Source organism: Cololabis saira, chromosome 12 (assembly GCF_033807715.1).
Source record: "Cololabis saira isolate AMF1-May2022 chromosome 12, fColSai1.1, whole genome shotgun sequence".
NCBI lineage: Eukaryota > Metazoa > Chordata > Actinopteri > Beloniformes > Belonidae > Cololabis > Cololabis saira.
Window position 1 is genome coordinate 41,288,880 of NC_084598.1, and position 20,599 is coordinate 41,309,478.

Sequence of the window (20,599 nt, forward strand, 5' to 3'; positions counted from 1 at the left end):
ACAGCGCCCCCCAGAAAACTTCGTGCCTCAAGCCCCACAATACGGTTTGACGTACATGCACTAAAATCGGTACACAGCTGTATCATGTCGCAACTTAAAGAAAAGTCTCTTGGCGCCATGGCCGAAACCCAACAGGAAGTCGGCCATTTTGAATTAATCGTGTCATTTTGGCGAAATTTATGCCATTCCTTCGGCAGTTAATACGGCCTGAACCGTAACGTGCACCCAGGTGTGTTATACAGGACTGTCTCAGAAAATTAGAATATTGTGATAAAGTTCTTTATTTTCTGTAATGCAATTTAAAAAAAATAAATAAATAAATAAATAAATAAAAATAATGTCATACATTCTGGATTCATTACAAATCAACTGAAATATTGCAAACCTTTTATTATTTTAATATTGCTGATTATGGCTTACAGTCTAAGATTAAGATTCCCAAAATATTCTAATTTTTTGAGATAGGATATTTGAGTTTTCTTAAACTGTAAGCCATGATCAGCAATATTAAAATAATAAAAGGCTTGCAATATTTCAGTTGATATGTTATGAATCCAGAATGTATGACATTTTTGCATTACAGAAAATAAAGGACTTTATCACAATATTATAATTTTCTGAGACAGTCCTGTAGATCAAAATGTGCGTCTCCATCCTGCGACGACGCGCATTACTTTTCTCAGTCAAAAGCGTTACCGTGGCGACGCTAGACGCCAAAAAGTGCGCCCCCCGTTCATCTGATTGGTCCATATTTGATAGTTCCTACTTTCTGCCATCACTTTTGAATGGTTTGATATAGAGACTCGTGGGTGGTGTCATTGGACTTAGTTTTGAGTCCTTGACCTTTTTATTGGTGAAAATTGCACGCGCGAGGGCCCGTTCATCGCTGCTTGCAGCTTTAATTTTAAATTTTTTTTCTACCCTGATCCTTTGCGTCCCCTCCGACAGGCCCAGTCGAGACAGTTCTCCAGCGGTGGACGGTGTAGAGCACAGATCTTCTCCCAGCGCCCGGAGGACCAGCAACAGTAAAGGGTCTCCATCGGTCGGGGGGAGGCCTATCCGACCTCCGAGGCCCTCCAGACCTCCTCCTCCAACCCCCCGCAGGCCCACCTCCTCACCAGGTCAGGCTTCCACCTCCTCACCAGGTCAGGCTTCCACCTCCTCACCAGGTCAGGCTTCCACCTCCTCACCAGGTCAGGCTTCCACCTCCTCACCAGGTCAGGCTCTCATCCACAACATCTGTGCTGCTCTGTTCTCGACAATGATGCTCAGGATAAATTTAACTGATAATAAACACTTAGCCTAGAAATAAAGTGGGAGTTGTGCCAACGCTCAATCAGAATCTTTTCATGTCACTATAATCCATATTAAAGTAACACATTTGAAGTATTTTTATACTTCAGTGTCTCTTTTGCCATTGTTGTCTTTTTCAAACTTACTTTTGGTTGGTAAACTACTTTCCTGTTTGAATGATCGTTTATAGTTTATAGTTTTATTTTGATCCCCATTAGCTGCAGCAAAACTGCAGCTATTCTTCCTGGGGTCCGACACATAATACACAGTACATTACAACAAAAAATTAAAAGCAAACCTAAAGAGGTAGCATATTAAAAAAAGAAAGGAAAAAAAAAAAAAGTCATTCCGTTTAACATTTAGATATAAATAAAAACAATACATTTTCATACATTTTATAACATCAACAAATTCAAACAATGTATAGTTATCATAGTTTGCACCAATAACCATTTTTAATAATAATGTACACATACCCATATACTATCTACATTATTTATTTATTTATTTAATAATAATTGAATATGTTTTATATGTATCTATTAAAGAGATGTTTCTTTACTAACAATTTGAATTATTTTAAGTTAATAATTTGCTTAAAGTGTTTGCGAAGTGGGTTGCATGCAGACATAGCTCTGTACATCACCGTTCTTTTACCATAGTTTGTCTTTATTTTTGGTGGTGAAAATTTACCTCTGAGAGCATGTTTTAATTTGTGCTGCAGCTATGATCTTCTGAACTGTAACATAATGTTTTGTATAGAACTTGCACACTGCAAAAACTCAAAATCTTAACAAGAATATTATATATATATATATATATATATATATATATATATATATATATATATATATATATATATATATATATATATATATATATATATTGGAACAACATTTTTTTACTTGTAATGAGAAGATAGTCTTGTTCCACTGGCAGATTTTTCTACTTATTTCAAGTGAAAATTTACTTGAAACAGGTGAAAATTGTCAAATAAGTTATTTATCTGGTGATGACTCTTGTTTTAAGTGCAATGAGATTTTTTTTAACTAAAAATGAGACATTTTAACTAGAAATAAGACAAATATTCCTGGTAAGATTTTGAGTTTTTGCAGTGCAGGGTTTTTGATGTGGATACATTTCTTACAAATATTAATAAAGTAGTCTTTCTCTTACCATTAGCCAGTTGAGATTTCTATGCATTTTAAATACTGCAAATAAATAAATAAATGATCTGCAATAATCTGACTGTGTTGTGTAATTTTTTGTCTCCCTCAGCATCATCCAGAACTGTCTCTGCTCCACCAGACAGTAACGGCAGCCAGTCGGCTCCCGATACGCCGGTTCCAGGACCGTCGACCGCCCCAGACTCCAGTCCGTCGGCCGGTTCAGACAGAAGCTCCACATCTGCTTCTGCTCCCGCTCCCCCGCCCGGAGCCCCGGCGGCCAGACCGGCGCCGAGCAGCATCACCCCGACGCTCCCTCCCAGAGTCCCGGCAGCCAACGCTGGACCTTTAGCAGCTGGGTTAGCTTCGATTTTTGTAATGTTTGCACAAAAAAAACTGCCTCGCGAGCTTAACCCTTGTGTTGTCTTTGGGTCAAAATGACCCGATTCTTCTATCCTTCTTTCCTCCTGCTCTCTCCTTCCTTCTTCCTTTCCTCTTTTCCTCCTTTTTTACCCTTCTTTACTCCATTTTCTTTCTACCTCCCTTTCGTCATTCGTTCCTTTATTACCTTCTTTGCTTTTCCTTCCTTCTTTCCTTATTTTCTCAATTCCTTCCTTCTTCCCTCCCTTCTTTCTTTCCTTTTCTCCATTCCTTCCTCCCTCCCTTCTTTCCCTTTCTCCCTTCTTTCCTTCCTTTCTCCCTTCCTTCCATCTTTTCTCCCTTCCTTACTCCCTTTCCTACTTCTTTCCTTCTTTTCTCCTTTCTCCCTTCCTTCCATATTTTCTCCCTTCCTTCTTTCCTTCTTTTCTCCTTTCTCCCTTCCTTCCATCTTTTCTCTCTTCTTTCCTCTCTTCCATATTTTCTCCCTTCCTTACTCCCTTTCCTACTTCCTTCCTTCTTTCCTCCTTTCTTCCTTCCTTTCTTCTTTCCTTCCTTCCATCATTTCTCCCTTCACCCTCCCTTGACCCAAAGACAGCACAAGGGTTAAAAAGTGTCAACACGTATTATCTGATCTCAACTTCCATCCTTCATGAAGCCAGACAGCTGAGTGGAGCTGCTTCTCTGTATAAACGAACAAGGAAGCAAGACTTTCATTCAGAAACATTAAGGTTAAGAATAAATATTGGTCATATTTTTGACGTCTTAAAAAATATGGTTAATTCATAGCACAATAAAGGGTTATGTGGAGCTGTGGACCATAAGTACCAGGTGTAAAGAAAAGTTTTAAAGCATCTCACTATTAATATGAAGAGGCTCCGATTATGTATTAATATTTAATATTTTGAATGTCTCTATTTAGGTTTTAATGCCTTAGATATGTTTTTTGACAAAACTCAAAATCTTACCAGGAATATTTGTCTTATTTTTAGTTAAAATGTCTCATTTTTAGTCAAAAAATCTCATTACACTTAAAACAAGAGTCATCACCAGAAAAATAACTTATTTGACAATTTTCACTTGTTTCAAGTATATTTTCACTTGAAATAAGTAGAAAAATCTGCCAGCGGGACAAGATTTATCTTCTCATTACAAGCAAAAAAATCTTGTTCCACTGGCAGATTTTTCTACTTATTTTAAGTGAAAATCTACTTGAAACAGGTAAAAATTGTTGTTTTTTCCAGTGATGAGTCTTGTTTTAAGTGTAATGACATTTTTTGACTAAAAATTAGACATTTTAACTAGAAATAAGACAAATATTCTTAAGACTTTCAGTTTTTGCAGTGTATTTTCTGTTTTTGCTGACGGGTACCTTTTATCGTAAAAAAACATTTTAAAGTAGAAATTCAACGACCAGTTTATTCGGTACATCTGGTCTACTGGATAAAGTGGTCGGTGTGTGTGTGTGTGTATATATATATATATCAACTTAATGGCTGCGATCACGCACTAAATGTCTTCTGAATGTTGTCATTTTCCCCAGATGGGAGCAGAGAGTGGATCCGAATGGCCGGGTTTATTACGTCGATCATGTGGAAAAGAGAACGACGTGGGAGCGCCCTGAACCATTGCCCTCTGGGTAACGGAGTCTTTTACTGCTTCCTCTCCCTACAGAAATCTTACAATGAATACAGTATCTTTTTAATACGACCTATTGCGCTCATTTCCAGCTTTAAACGTTTAATTTACTTCAGAAAACTTCGGCCTATTAATTCAGCCACTGATTGAAACGAGCCATTTCCGCTCTTCGCTCTTTAAACGCCTCCTTCCAGGCTGACGAAAGCCTTTGTCTGTTCTCACCTGAGCAAGTTCTTTTAGTTCATAAACCTGCTGAGCAACATTGAGTCATTCTCTAGTTTCACAGTTTATCTAGTCTGTCTGCGCAGCAGAGCCTAAACGTGACGTAGAGTATGAGGGCGGCCGCTTTGATACCTGCAAGATTTTCTCTTTACCTGCTAATTATGTAACGCAAATGTGGATTCATTCTTTCAGCCAGAAGATGGATATAAAAACGTTATTTTAATTCAATCCTGCTATATGGGTCAATGACGAATAAGGATTTTCAACAGATCAATTTTAAAATAATAGAAAAAGAATATCTATTGCAGTAGTTCAAACATTAAGAATGTTGTGTACACAAAAATTCATATACAAATTTTAAATTAAGTGATTTCAGAGTTTTTTGTCAAGATGAATTGGCACTAGCCTTAAAAAAAGTCATGTGGTGGAACCATGATTCATATTAAAATAAATCAATTTTCTTAACATCTTGACATCTTTGTTTTCAGTATTATACAAAAATTGTTGTTTTTTTTTAATGGTCGCGCCACATGATATTTCATAAAATGGACATCAGTCAAACTTTGTTTGTATATTATGATGGAAATATAAATATAAATGCGTATAAATCTTATACACTACAAGTTAGTTCAGAAATCATGCCAGATCGGGCAGAAGATTGATTTAAAAACATTAAGAGTGATTTCAAAAAAGTTTTCAAAACAAGAGTCATGGTCGGACGGTCGCACCACATGACATTTTGACGCTTAAAACAACAACAAAATCCCAAATAACTAGTATTCTTTGTAAAATTCAAGTGTGTCCATATGTGGGACAGGTCGGTTATATATCTGGCATTTCTTTTATCCATTTAAACCTTTTTTTAATTAAAAAAAGTCTGTTTTTCAGAAAATATAGGCGTCACGTCATTGACCCGTATATAATGACAGAGATTAGCATAGCAGGCCTAGTTAGGGCCTAAGCACTATCTGTAGGAATTTTCCCTTTTTTTTTTTTTCTTTTTTTTTTTCCTTCTTTCGACGAAATGAGGGCCTTTTCCCCCCTAAACGTGCCCCAAAAGTCACCAAATTTTGTACGCAAGCCAGGCCTGGTGAAAAATGTTATATTTAATGGTTTGCATTGATGGCCGTGGCCTAACGGCTCAACAGCGCCCCCTAGAAAACTTTGCGCCTCAAGCCCCACAATACGGTTTGACGTACATGCACGAAAATCGGTACACACCTGTATCATGTCGCAACTTAAAGAAAAGTCTCTTGGCGCCATGACCGAATCCCAGCCCCCCAGTCTCGCGCTCAGAAGGTGTGCCGATTTTTTCCAGTGGCCAGCCGCGGTACTGCAACAAAAAATCCCATGCGGCCCAGAAAGCTTTTTTCCCATAGACCGCAATAGTAAAAGAGAAGCCTCTAAAACTGTTCACAGGAACCTCCAGCTGTAATCCCCGGCCATTACTAATCTTTGTATTCTATATTTTTAAGACATGGACTTTATATCCGTCAAAAATGTTTTATAACGGCCAGAAAAGTCAAAGAAAAGTCTCTTTCTGGGCGTGACGTCACGGCCGTGTCGGTGCCATTGATGTGCCCCAGAGCATCATGGGAGGTGACTCAACTGCGCATGCTCTATGGGCCCGTGTACCAGGAAGTAAACCAGGAAGTCAGAAATTTTTTCGGCACATGCGCTGGCTGAGCAGAATGCATTGAAATGAATGGGCGGCCATTTTTGGCACTGTATCCAGTTATATAATACATCCATGCCGAATCCGAACAGGAAGTCGGCCATTTTGAATTAATAGTGTAATTTTGGCGCAATTTATGCCATTTCTTCAGCCGCTTCTTCACCCGAACCGTAACGTGCACCCAGGTGTGTTATACATCAAAATATGCGTCTCTATCCGCATTACTTTTCTCAGTCAAAAGCGTTACCGTGTCGACGATAGATGCCAAAAAGTGCTCCCCCCCTTCATCTGATTGGTCCATATTTGATAGGTCCTACTTTCTGCCATAATTTTTGAATAGAGAGTCGTGGATGGTGTCATTTCTGATATGCTTATGATGATAAGTTGAGTTATATGTGAACAGCAAAGGCACTTTTTACAGTATTATTGACCTAGGAATGTGGGGGGGAACCCGGGGCGGTGGCCATGAGTGTGAGGGCCCGTTCATCTTCAGCTTTAATTTAAGTAATTTTCTTCTTTACAAGGCACTGGAGCATTTTGTTGTTGTTTATATGTAATAACTTCAGTAGTGTCTGAACTCTGCTACATCTTTTGGCAACACCATTTAGTTTCAAGTATCCTCTTGCTTTCAAAGTGGGATAACCGTCTTCTATGGATTAAAATCATCAGAACAAGTCTCTTGAGGGCCTTTCAAGGACATGGCCTTGTATCTGAAAACGCATTAGTTAGCTCAGTGCTGCTCAAACGTTTCCTTCCAACCCTCCCCTCCTTTCGGAGGAAGAAGATGAACATTTCTCTGCATCAACACGCCTGATTCTAATTATTGGTCGTCAGCAACTTGTCATCAAGGTCTGGACTCGGTCATCTGTGTCGGGGGGTATTGAAGCAGAAAAAACGTCTAAAACACGCAGCACAGTTGCTCTCGAGGACCTGGAATGAAGCAACTGGCATAGGACGTAAATCATGGATCGTACCAGATACCAGGTTCTCTTGGAATGTGGTCCTTGCACTAAAGACCCCCGATAAAACACTAATAAGGAGTTGTTTTTCAGGTTTCAGGGTATGCTGCAGCACAGAGGAAACGTTTACTAGGTGAAAGGTTGCATATAGAATGGTGAAAGCTTACACAATGAATAAGAACGCTTACTAAGATACATGCTAAATAGACATTTTTATGTTACACAATGAAGTTAAGCCATAGCAATTAACTGCATTTCTCCATCAGTGCGTTGCTTCCCAAGTAAAATAAAAATTAAGAGTCCAATCAACTCATTAGAGATATAATAATAATAAAGTTCCGTTTTTGCAAAGAAAGTATCATCAGAGAAGCTACTTTGAGCTTTTTTTCTACTGCAGATCATTGGTACAAAGCTGAAAACTGGAACTATAAGAGCTGTAGGAATACTTTTCGTGTAATCCAAAGTACTTTCCTCCACACTTTTATCAACTCATTTTTGTATCATTCTGTGCTGAATCTTTTTTGACCATGAATGATTCTGTTTGTACTTTCTCTTCAGTTTTACATGTTTTACTTTGCTCAAAGCATGCACAAAGAAATATCCACCAAAAAAGTGTTTTAGAAGTTTGGTTGAGTTTAGGTGAAACTTGCACATGCACTGCAAAAACTCAAAATCTTAACAAGAATATTTGTCTTATTTCTAGTTAAAATGTCTCATTTTAGTAAAAAAATCTCATTACACTTAAAACAAGACTCATTCCTGGAAAAAACAACAATTTTCACCTGTTTCAAGTAGATTTTCACTTAAAATAAGTAGAAAAATCTGCCAGTGGAACAAGATTTTTTTGCTTGTAATAAGAAGATAAATCTTGTCCCACTGGCAGATTTTCTACTTATTTCAAGTGAAAATTTACTTGAAACAGGTGAAAATTGTCAAATAACAAGTTATTTTCCTGGTAATTACTCTTGTTTTAAGTGTATTGACATTTTCTTGACTAAAAATTAGACATTTTAACTAGCAATAAGACAAATATTCCTGGTAAGATTTTGAGTTTTTGCAGGACGGGGGCATTATAGATATCTCTGAAACCGTGCCGCTGGTTTGCTGATGCTTCTGCAGTCAGTTCATGCTCCGTGGTCAGATTAGATCTGTACTTTTGTTTTTTAGAGGGGTAGGAAGTGGAGAAGAGAAGCAGAATACTGACATGGATCAGTGGATGGTCCACTTCCAACTCTGTCAAATCACCATGGAAACGAGCATTTCCTCAAGCAAAATGGCTGCCGTTCTTCTCTCACATTTACTGGCTTTATGGCCACATAACGTTTCATGTTATGATGGTATCAAACACTTCTCATGGATTGTATTTAGAAGAGCACTTAGGTCTTGACCTCAGGGGAACAGCAATGTTTGACACAACAGCAATAAGAACAAATACAAAGGGCAGATGTTTATCCGTTTTAGGAGTAAAACTGTGGAACTCATTAGACAACGGCCTTAAACTAGCAAACTCAATAAAAGCATACAAGATATTATTCAAAGCAAAGGTAATGGACACACATATATATAGGAGCACAATAAGCAAACAGAGAAGAATGTACACATGCATGAGATAAAATGACAACTTAAATTGGTTTTGTCGGTTTCTTTAGCAGCTTTTCACTTTGTTTTCAGAGTTATTATTATTATTATTATTATTATTATTATTACAGTTATTTAAAGCTATTATTATTATTATTATTATTATTATTATTATCATCATTATCATTATTATTGTTATTATTATTATTACTATTATTATTATTTTGTGTAGCCTCATGATACTTCATTTGTTCTTTTTGTATATTTTATTCTGTTAAAAGGTGGGCAAGATAAACTTTATGCTTCAAGCCCAGACCTTTTCGGTCAAAATAATCACAATGTTGACCAGGGAAAAAACCTGTGTTATCTTGTTTGTTGATTTTTATGTTTGTGATTGACCGAAATAAATATTAACTAACTAACTAACTAACTTAATGAGTTAAAATAAAAGTTTAGTTAGTTTTCGTAACAACTGCACAATCAGTAAAGCGACCACTACCCAATGTGAAGGTGTTTTTGTGATGCTTTGGTATTCAGCCAGTCTGCCTGCAATAAACCATTTCTGTCCGGCGTGTTTCCAGCTGGGAGCGTCGCGTCGACCAGATGGGGCGGGTCTACTTTGTTGATCATATCACAAGAACCACTACGTGGCAGCGGCCCACGATGGAGACGGTGCGGAACTATGAGCAGTGGCAGCACCAGCGCAGCCAGCTGCAGGGCGCCATGCAGCAGTTCAACCAGAGATTCATCTTCGGGGTGAGACTTCCTGTTTGTCTGACGATGCTGCGCGGAGAAGTGGGCGGGGATTAAATGGAATTCAATGACTAAGATGGAAAACAGCTCTCAGGGTTTTCCCGTTTAAGCGCTGAAGCAAAAGTGTGTGATCGACTCAAACTCAGCTGGTCACAGTGGCTTGATAACATAATATCTGCTAGAGTTTTAATGGAAATAAAAATACAGAGAGATTCTGAGCAAGTCATTCAAATGTTTATACTTTAGTGGAACTTATGCAAAGAGAAAAAGGACACATACAAATGATCATATGGTGTTTATTTACATTTTACACGTTTGATTCCCACTTAAGCTGGTGCAAATCGAGACAAACTTGTTCATTATTTTTTTTACAAATATACAGGACTGTCTCAGAAAATTAGAATATTGTGATAAAGTTCTTTATTTTCTGTAATGCAATTAAAAAGCCAAAAATGTCATACATTCTGGATTTATTCCAAATCAACTGAAATATTGCAAGCTTTTTATTATTTTAATATTGCTGATTATGGCTTACAGTTTAAGATCAAGATTCCCAGAATATTCAAATTTTTTGAGATAGGATATTTGAGTTTTCTTAAGCTGTAAGCCATGATCAGCAATATTAAAATAATAAAAAGGCTTGCAATATTTCAGTTGATTTGTAATGAATCCAGAATGTATGACATTTTTGCATTACAGAAAATAAAGGACTTTATCACAATATTCAAATTTTCTGAGACAGTCCTGTAGTTGTTTTAGAAATTCGTCAGCTGCTATTTGATCTATTCAGTTCAGAAATACTTTATTAATCCCAGAAGGGGAATTAATTCTGCATTAATTTTGTTCACCTTGGCTGTAGGCGCAAGACCAAGTCACGGCCACTCAGAATAAGGAGTTCGATCCTCTCGGGCCTCTGCCGCACGGATGGGGTAAGATGATTTGTGCTTTCTTCAGTCTGACTTCTCAGATAACGGTTATCTTTTAAAGCTGACAAAAACATGAAGAGCGTAAACAGTTCAGTTTTGAGAGGAAAGAGGTCTTAGCCAGTTGTGATGCAGAGGAAAGGCTTAATAATTACAGGACTGTCTCAGAAAATTGGAATATTGTGATAAAGTTCTTTATTTTCTGTAATGCAATTTAAAAAAACAAAAAAGTCATACATTCTGGATTCATTACAAATCAACTGAAATATTGCAAGCCTTTTATTATTTTAATATTGCTGATTATGGCTTACAGTTTAAGATTAAGATTCACAGAATATTCAAATTTTTTGAGATATTTGAGTTTTCTTAAGCTGTAAGCTTAAGCTGCAGCAATATTAAAATAATAAAAGGCTTGAAATATTTCAGTTGATCTGTAATGAATCCAGAATGTATGACATTTTTGTTTTTGTGATTGCATTACAGAAAATCACAATATTCAAATTTTCTGAGACAGTCCTGTATATGTATCTGAAGTACTCCACAAACTTTATATATCTTCTGTATGATAAACTAAAGCTTTGCCTTTGACGATTTACAAAACAAAATAAGTGACCTGTTTCATTTATCTGGTGCACTAAAGCAACAAAAAAAAAAAATCAAAAACTTGGACTGAATTATTCACAATCAGCAGTCTGAATGTTCTCCACCTTCCAGTCTCAACCTGATTTGCTACTTTGGTGAATAATTACAGATTTAATGATTAACTTACATAACTGTGTTTTCAGAAAAGAGAACAGACTCCAATGGCAGAGTTTATTTCGTGCACCATCCTACTCGTGCCACGCAGTGGGAAGACCCTCGAACGCAGGGGTGAGTGTGTGTTTGTGGATAAAACTACGCCTGCTGTGTTTTCTTGTTGTGGTTTTTAACCTTTTCCACATCTGCTCTCACTTTATTCTTCAGACTGTTGAATGAGAAGCCACTTCCAGAAGGATGGGAGATGAGGTTCACCGTCGAGGGGATTCCTTACTTTGTGGACCACAACAGGAGAACCACCACCTACATCGACCCGCGCACGGGAAAGTCCTCACTGTACGTCTGCCACTATATTCTTTTTCTGCTTTTAAAAAAAACCTGAGTCCCAGTGGAAGCGCGGCGTAGATGCCGTATCAGCTGTGGTGAATCACGGCTGCTTTAGTCAGTCTGAGGTCGGGGGGATGTCACCTGAATCTGCTCTTCCTACCAAAGAAATGCACTGAACCTACTTCAGTATAGACCGGCGGCCGCCGTAGTGGCTCCTGGAACTTTTTCAAAAATGTTCGACCTTTTTTTCTTCCTTTCTCTTTTTTTTTCTTCTTGTTTCTTTTTTCTCTCTTTTTTCTTTTTTTCTTTTTTTTTCCTTTTTCTCTTTTCTTTTTTCTCTTTCTTTTTGTTCTCTTATTCTATTTTTTTCCTTTTTTTCCTCTTTTTCTTCCTTTTTCCTTTTTTAATCTAGACATTCTGACTTTTTTCTGGAAATTTTGACTTTTCTGGAAATTTTGACTTTTTTCTGGAAATTTTGACTTTTTTCTGGAAATTTTGACTTTTTTCTGGAAATTTTGACTTTTTTCTGGAAATTTTGACTTTCTCGACATTCTGACTTTTTTTCTCGACATTTCGACTTTTTTCTCGAGATTGTACTTTAACATTAATCTCGACATTCTGACTTTTTTCTAAAAATTTTGACTTTTCTCGACATTCTGACTTTTTTCTCTACATTTCAACCTTTTTTCCCAACATTTCAATTTTTTTCTCGAAGTGCATAATGAAAAAAAAAATCTTCCCCCAATTATAACTAATATAGATACATCCAGCATGTGCTGCCTTCATTCTAAAGGCAGACATATTTGTTTTTATGTGTTTTTGGTCCAATATGACTCTTTCAACATTTTGGGTTGCCGACCCCTGATCTAGACTGACAAGCTGACAGGAAGTTGGACACAACAATAATAAGCAAGAGAATAAAATACCGTGATTAGATTCTGACTCTTACATTCATGTTTGGACGTGTGGCAGAACATCACAAGTAAACTAGTCAGAAGGTCTCGCATGAGATTTCCGCTATGGATGAGTAGAAGTTCATTGAAGAAGTCTAAAAGCAGATTTTATTAAACACAAAGTACTTAATTAATCCATAAAGGAAAATTAATTAATAAGAGTAATGGTAGAAAAAGCAGGACATAGTGAGAATAGTTACAGTTTTCGGAGCGAAATGTACAAGGTTTAAACATGCATATTATAGAAAACTTTAGAATAAATTGGTGATTTGAAATGAGAAGGAAAGGAGCGTTATAAGTGAGGATGTAGAGAGGAAGAAGGTGCAGATACGAGGATCTGCGAGGCGGCAGAAAAACTGTGATAGCAGTTGGTTGGTGTGACAGGGGAAGATGCAAAAGAGAGCATAAGATGGAAATGAACGATCCACTGTGGCGACGCCCTAAAAGGAAAATCTAAAACGAGGGGAAAATACTCTGCTTAAATGTTTCCTGGATTTAACAGTCCGGGTCACAGTAGTCCATTCAGCTCTGGCTCTGCATGAGCTTCAGACCTGTGAATAACAGTTGTAGATTTCAGGAAGTTTCATTATTATGATAAAAGAGTATCTTAATATAATATTTGGTATGGTTTGAGTTTTAGGCGTGACTTGTCTCTCGTCTTATTTGTCTCAGTGAAAATGGACCCCAGATCACCTACGTTCGAGACTTCAAAGCCAAAGTTCAGTACTTCAAATTCTGGTGCCAGGTAAGAGTTACAACAGTTCACACAGTCGCCTTCCATCCATCCTTCCATCCATCCATCCATCTTCCACCGCTTATCTGAGGTCGGGTTGCGGGGGCCTAAGTGTGGAAGCCCAGACTTCCCTCTGTTCCTCTCATCCGGGGATCCCACGGCGTTCCCAGGCCAGAGCCGAGAGACTCCGTCCCTCCGGGGTGTCCTGGGTCTTCCTGCCAGAGGGACATGCCTGTCAGACACTCCCCAGGGCGGCGGCTAGAAGGAATCCTCACCAGATGCCCGACCCGCAGTCAACTTATTTAAAAAAAAAAGGGGGGATTTATGTCAGCACAAACTGTTGCTCGAGTCGACACCTGAACCAACTTGCTGGCGGTGTCACGCCTTAAACACTGACGGGAATAATTGTTATTCTTACAGCAGATACATCTACATATATTACAGCAACAATGACTGCGTTTACATGCAGTTAATAACTCTTTTAAAACCCGAATATTAGCAATGACCCGGTTTTGCACGGCCATGTAAACACCAATAACCCCTTTGAATAACCCGAATTTGCTCATATTTGGGTTTTTAAAAACGCGAATATGACCCCTGGGTTATTCCTTTTAAAACCCGAATATTTGGTCATGTAAACACCAAACACAATATCCCCATCAAACGGAATATTAATTCGTTTTCTGCGCATGCTATTTTTGCAAGGAATCTTGGTCTTTTGAGTCCAGGACGTAAGAAGAAGATTGGGGTTAATTGCACCGCAGAGAGCTGGCCAGCAACTGCGTTTAGTTTGAGAATTGGGGGGATAAAACCCGTGTGAATGATCCGACCCCCGTCTGTGTGAGTGTTTGTTTGTGGTTTACTGTGGAAGGTTATGTTTGGTTGTTACAGCCGCGATCCAACCGAGCCGACGACTCTTTTACTCTGTTATCTCAGATACTTGGTCTCCGTGGTTCTGCCTCCAGGCAGGAAAGCGGTGAAAAGTTAAACCATTAGTGATCTTTTACCCACGTTTGTTATGAATGGAGCTGCTGCAGCTACAACACAGCAATGGGTTACCATGGTTACAGAATAACGGAAAGTAACGATTACAGGTAGGCTAAGACAAAACGAAGAGGGAGCACGTCTGTACACAGTGCAGTGGTCCGAAGAGCAGCTAAAGTAGCTTCCAATATGGCGGCTCCGCCAGGTGATGACGTCAAGACGACCAAGCCCTATTAATCAATGCTGCTTCTCTGTGCTGAGGTGTTTTTTTGGCACCTTCATACTTTACACAGTGGGAAGATGTATTTTTTTTCACTCCTTTCCCCAGTGTCATCCTTTCTCAGCCAGCTGCTGTGTCTCTTTTTAGTTTTCTTGGACCGGCTGTACTGGAACAAACTTCGCTGTGTCGGACTGCAGACTTAATGACAATAAAATGAATCTGAAATAACAGTAAGATTGTGGTGGAAAACCGTGTCCTAACTGCATGTGAGCGTCTGACTATCGTAGCACTGCGTGACATCGGACGCTCTCTGTCCATCTCCCTCCAGCAGCTGCCACTTTATTGAGGTTTTTGTATGAAATGAGGAGGAATCGTAGAGATAACTTCTCATTTCATCGAACTGGATCAGCCGTTCCTCATCATGACTGTTTCCTACAGCGCTTTCAACCGGCTTTCAACGCGAGCGACAGGAAGAAAATAGAAGCAGGGTGTCCGACAAATGTTCAGCTCAAAACGACGCGCTGCGTCCAGTTAGGACAGTCCAATAGAAAATAAAGCAATGGAATTAATTTTGTCGCTGACGCTCGCTCACATGGCATGCAGTTATTAGGACACGGTGTAACTCCACCGGCCGGAGCTTCCTCCATTTATTCGTAGCGGTGTATCGCGTCATTCAGGCGGTCAATCAGCACAGAGCCTCATTATCATAGCCCCGCCCACTCAGAATCCTGCATAGATAATGAGGTTAGAGAATGGGAAGATAAAGACATGGTTTAGAGGCTGAATTTCTAATTTAGCAAAAAAAATCAAAAGCTTGTTTTTAAGGAATTCAAGGCCTGTTTAAAATAGACATTAGATGCCATAATAGGTCCCCTTTAACTGGTTTGTTGTTTCTAATCTGCTACTACTGCTGCTACTCTCGCTACTACTAAATATTTAATCACTTTTCCAACTGTTGCTCTGCTTACTGCCTCCTATCGGTCACCACCGGTACTACGCGAGCGACGTTTACGGTCCGTGGTGCACGTGAACGGACGTGAACGCAAGCACCAACAGAAAGGCGTCGGGGCTCGTACAGTTCCAGCCTCCTAGGTTTCATCCCCCTAATGGAAACCCACATTCTGATTCTTTGGTGTAAAATTATTTTTTTCAGCATTTTGTGTCTTGGAAAAACTGTAAGCACATTTTTTTTTACTAATTGCCTCATTTTTATTGTTCTCCAGCAACTCGCAATGCCTCAACACATCAAGATCACAGTGACCAGGAAAACCTTGTTTGAGGATTCCTTCCAGCAGGTACTTAATGCAGTAAACAAAGTCAACTTTAGATGCTATTACTCTCAGCATTTGAATGAATGAATGAATGAATTGTCTTTATTTCGACAAGTACAAGTTATTTTACAAAACAAAATGAAAAAAGTAAAATAAACATTGCTTTTATTATAGTGCCTACCCTTTTTATCTTGTGATCAGCTTAAATCAGAAACATTAGCATTAATCCGTGCTTTAAAGGCAAATAAAACAATTTTCTGCTCTACTATATCATGGAATTTTAGAGTATTATATTTAATAGAGAGATTATTTGTTGGTTCATAATAGTCAGATATTAATTATCCTTAAAGCTCTTTTCTGTAATAAGAAAATAGGGTTTATATTTGATTTACAGGTTTTACCCCAAACCTCCACACAATAAGTCATGTATGGAACTATGAGTGAGTTATACATCAAAAACTGTGCTCTTTGACGGAAGATATAATTTGTTTTACTTAATATTGCTAGGGTATTTCAAGGTTTTGAGTGTCTCATTTAAAAAGGTCTGTGAGGTTGAAAGAAATCAACAATTCCATCAGCCGTATCCATCATAAACACGTTTTATTATCTTGAGAACTTATTGACTATACATTGTGAATATTCATGCATTTTGCTTCAAAAGTATTATTCAAGCAGCCCACTCAGATTCCACACATATGTAACATATTATACTGCATTTTAGAGTGAAATGACGTCAAAAGTTTTGCACCAGTTTTTTCAGGAACTTTTTCAGGAAAATGTGATGGAAAGATTTAGAGAAACTGTTGTGTTCCACCTGGTTCTTCCTTTAGTCGGACACAGCTCTCCATCAGCAGCGTAACGTCATTGTTTCTGTTTTTAGATAATGAGCTTCAATGCTCAGGATCTGCGGAGGAGACTGTGGATCATCTTTCCTGGAGAGGAAGGTCTCGATTACGGAGGCGTTGCCAGGTAGGAAATGTCTGAAAACTTTTAAATGTAATATTTCTCATGATTTAAATGCCTTGTGCTAAAATAATTTGTGAAGCGCTGTGCAGAATACGTCTCTAATTTGTGGCTTGACCTCTGTTACAGGGAGTGGTTCTTCCTGTTGTCGCATGAAGTTTTGAACCCCATGTACTGCCTGTTTGAATATGCCGGTAAAGATAACTACTGTCTCCAGATCAACCCCGCCTCCTACATCAACCCCGACCACCTCAAGTACTTCAAGTTCATAGGACGCTTTATCGCCATGGTAAGTGCTTGTATTATTCCACATTGCTCTTGTATTAAAGAGCTTAAAAATGGGTCTTTTTTGAGAGAAATAAGCTGCTGTAATGATTTGTGATCTGTTCGCCCTGCAGGCTCTCTTCCACGGCAAGTTCATCGACACTGGTTTCTCGCTGCCGTTTTACAAACGCATCCTCAACAAACCGCTGGCCCTCAAAGATCTGGAGTCCATAGACCCGGAGTTTTACAACTCCCTCATGTGGATCAAGTGAGTACTCAAAGGGACTGTAAATTAAGAAGAAAAAAACTTTCACTGTTTCATAAACGGGGAGGGCAAGGATTTCATTTTTGAAACGAGGTTGACTGTGAATTCAGCTTTTGTTTATGATAGACCTCGATACGAATACAGTTCAGACTTTCTCTCTTCTTGTCTCTTGATACGTTTACATTTGCATTATCATTGAAATGGCCATTTCATAAATGTTTAGGTGTACTTTTAAGGTCCTTAATCAGGGGTCGGCAACCCGCATGCGGCTCTTTAGCGCCGCCCTAGTGGCTCCTGGAGCTTTAAAAAAAATGTTTGACCTTTTTTTTCCTTTTTTTCTTCTTTTTTTTCTTCCTTATTCCTTTCCTTTTTAATCTCGACATTTCGACTTTTTTCTCGAAATTCTGACTTTTTTCTCGACATTTCAACTTTTTTCTTGAAGTGCATAATGAAAAAAAAAAAATCTTCCCCCAGTTCTAACTAATACAGTATAGAAACATGCAGCATGTGTTGTCTTCATTCTAAGGCTGATACAAGACTTTTCATTTTTTGCGGCTCCAGACATATTTGTTTTTTGGGTTTTTGGTCCAACATGGTTCTTTCAACATTTTGGGTTGCCGACCCTTGTCCTAAATCAATCCCTAAATCAACTCGTGTTCTTGAATCAGATAGTTTTGTGTCCCGTGCACCCGTTTCATCTATTTATCGTGCTTCATCTGTGCTCATTTTCAAACGCTGTAAACTGGAGCTTGTAGATTAAATCTGTCCACAATTCTGTTACACGAGTCATTTCTTTCTTAGGATGTTTTGTACTGGATAAACCGGATTTTAAACAAAACAAACAAACTCCTAATTCTGATTGTAGATTTGTACTTTATTATTAAATTGTTGGCAAGTCAGAGGAAAAAAAATGAAAATAAAAAAACAAACCGGGAGAGCTCCAACACTGTTTTGTATTCGGTGACATTCATGAGTGTTTTGCTCTTCAGGGACAACGACATCGAGGAATGTGGCCTGGAGATGTTCTTCTCTGTTGACAAGGAAATCCTCGGGGAAATCAGCACCCACGACCTGAAAGAGAACGGAGGAGAGATTCAGGTCAAGGAAGAGAATAAGGAGGAATACATAAGGTGGGTCGTCTTTCTACTTTTATTTCACTGCATTTCGGCTACGGTTGTCCCCATCAGGATTCTTTAGCTCCCGATCACTTGAGTTTGAGTTTCTGCCGATCCCGATTTTTCCGGATCCGATCACTTTTTTTGGCTCCCGATGCATTTCTGATACTTTTTCCCGATCAGATACATTTTGGCAATGAATTAAAAAAAAAAAAGAGGACTAAAACTAAATTATCCCAAGTTTCTTCTATTGTCCATTGGAGAACAACATGGACATTTATTTCAACAAAGCTTATCAGCACTGGTGCCACAAAATGTGGAAACATGAAATTGTAAACTAAAACAAAAAGTGCAGAATAGTGCAATAACAAAAATAAATACATTTAACTTCAAAAGAGGTAGTTGAATGACATCCAGTCAAACTCACAAACACAAGAAAATTAAAATACTTTTTGGCTTAACTTTAGTGCAACATTCTGAATGGCATGAAATGAATAGCAGCAGCTTAATGATAATGAACATGTATAACATTTCACAATTCAAACGTGTAAACCATGTTAGTTTCGCTTACTTCGTCGGCTGGAAGTGACGTTAAATGCAACGATATATAAAACGATTTAATATATATTAAAAACATTAATAACTAGGTATGTCCCGATACTTTTTTGGCCGATACCGATGTTTTGAAAATGCCGTGATCGGGACAACACTAATCTCGGCTAATATTTTATTCCTACTGAGTTTCTGGATGGGTTGTTTCCACCTCCTGCAGGCTGGTAGCAGAGTGGAGGTTGTCCAGAGGAGTGGAGGAGCAAACCGAGGCTTTCTTTGAAGGTTTCAATGAGGTCCTCCCGCAGCAGTACTTGCAGTACTTCGACGCTAAAGAGCTAGAGGTTTGTTTTGGAGCAGAAACCCCCCATAGACATGTATACGTAGACGCCCCGTGGAGCTGCTGCGATACGTCAACGTCGCCGCCATATTGGATGTGGCAAGACTGCGCTGTAAACTAATACAAGTAAACCGACTTATTTTCATAAAGCACCTTTCTACAAAGAAATGTATGTTTTACGTCTCCTTTATTCATTCACACACGCACTAATATACTTGGGAAACAGTTAGGCACCAAATATAATATATTTAATTTTCTCAGATGGCAAAAATAAGAACTTTATTGATCCCACATAGGAGTAATTCATGTTATATCAGCTATAGAGAACAAGGTAGTGCCGAAAAACAATATATATCCCCCCTCACAAAAATAAGAAAAATAGAGAAACATATTTTCTCATCAGCAAAGCATATTTTACATAAACATATTTAAAAATTTTCAAGTAACAAAATAACATATTTGAACCATTTTTCAGATTTTTTTCAGTTATTTTATTGTCTGAAAAATGGTTCAAATGTTATTTTGTTACTTGAAAATTTTAAAATATGTTTTGTTGATGAGAAAATATGTTTTTCTTTTTTTCTTATTTTTGTGAGGGGGGATATATATTGTTTTTCGGCACTACCTTGTTCTCTCTATAGCTGATATAACATAAATTACTCCTATGTGGGATCAATAAAGTTCTTATTTTTGCCATCTGAGAAAATTAAATATATTATAGTTGGTGCCTAACTGTTTCCCAAGTATATTAGTGCGTGTGTGAATGAATAAATGAGACGTAAAACGTACATTTCTTTGTAGAAAGGCGCTTTATGAAAAAAAGTCCATTTACTTGTTTTAGTTTACAGCGCAGTCTTGCCACTTCCAATATGGCGGCGACGATGACGTATCGCAGCAGCTCCATGGGGCGTCTACGTATATATGTCTATGCCCCCCCCCCAACCCCCGGCGGGACATTTGTTCTAGGTTGTGTTTGTTTTCTGATTGACTTGTGCTCGTCCAGGTGATGCTGTGTGGAATGCAGGAGATCGACCTGGTGGACTGGCAGAGACACTCCATCTACAGACACTACGCCCGCAACAGCAAACAGATCGTCTGGTTCTGGCAGGTCAGTGTGAAGCTGCAGGAGTAACAAGTTCACTGAAAGGTCAAATCCAAGCGTCTCAATAACACGCCGTTTCAGCAAGTCGAGAGTGAAGACTTTAAACTCTCTAAGCTCAGTAAAACCAGAGTTATGATAAATAATATACAGCATGTTTTTTTCCTGAATCTTG

The 20,599-nt window shown here is 38.4% G+C and overlaps 1 protein-coding gene across 3 annotated transcripts in view; it reads left to right on the plus strand.

Annotated features, from left to right (window-relative positions):
* LOC133457487 (E3 ubiquitin-protein ligase Itchy-like) overlaps positions 1-20,599 on the plus strand; it is a 47,944-nt gene that overhangs the window by 22,871 nt on the left and 4,474 nt on the right. Inside the window, exons 7-21 of one of the 3 annotated variants that reach the window (XM_061736817.1) lie at positions 949-1,217; positions 2,572-2,818; positions 4,381-4,476; positions 9,491-9,665; positions 10,522-10,591; positions 11,371-11,455; positions 11,549-11,677; positions 13,294-13,366; positions 15,782-15,853; positions 16,710-16,798; positions 16,922-17,081; positions 17,191-17,324; positions 18,311-18,451; positions 19,209-19,329; positions 20,329-20,433. In XM_061736817.1, coding sequence (XP_061592801.1) covers positions 949-1,217; positions 2,572-2,818; positions 4,381-4,476; positions 9,491-9,665; positions 10,522-10,591; positions 11,371-11,455; positions 11,549-11,677; positions 13,294-13,366; positions 15,782-15,853; positions 16,710-16,798; positions 16,922-17,081; positions 17,191-17,324; positions 18,311-18,451; positions 19,209-19,329; positions 20,329-20,433 — 1,966 coding nt within the window. The remainder of the gene's footprint in view (positions 1-948; positions 1,218-2,571; positions 2,819-4,380; positions 4,477-9,490; positions 9,666-10,521; positions 10,592-11,370; positions 11,456-11,548; positions 11,678-13,293; positions 13,367-15,781; positions 15,854-16,709; positions 16,799-16,921; positions 17,082-17,190; positions 17,325-18,310; positions 18,452-19,208; positions 19,330-20,328; positions 20,434-20,599) is intronic. The other 2 variants (XM_061736818.1, XM_061736819.1) reach the window with 2 other exon arrangements.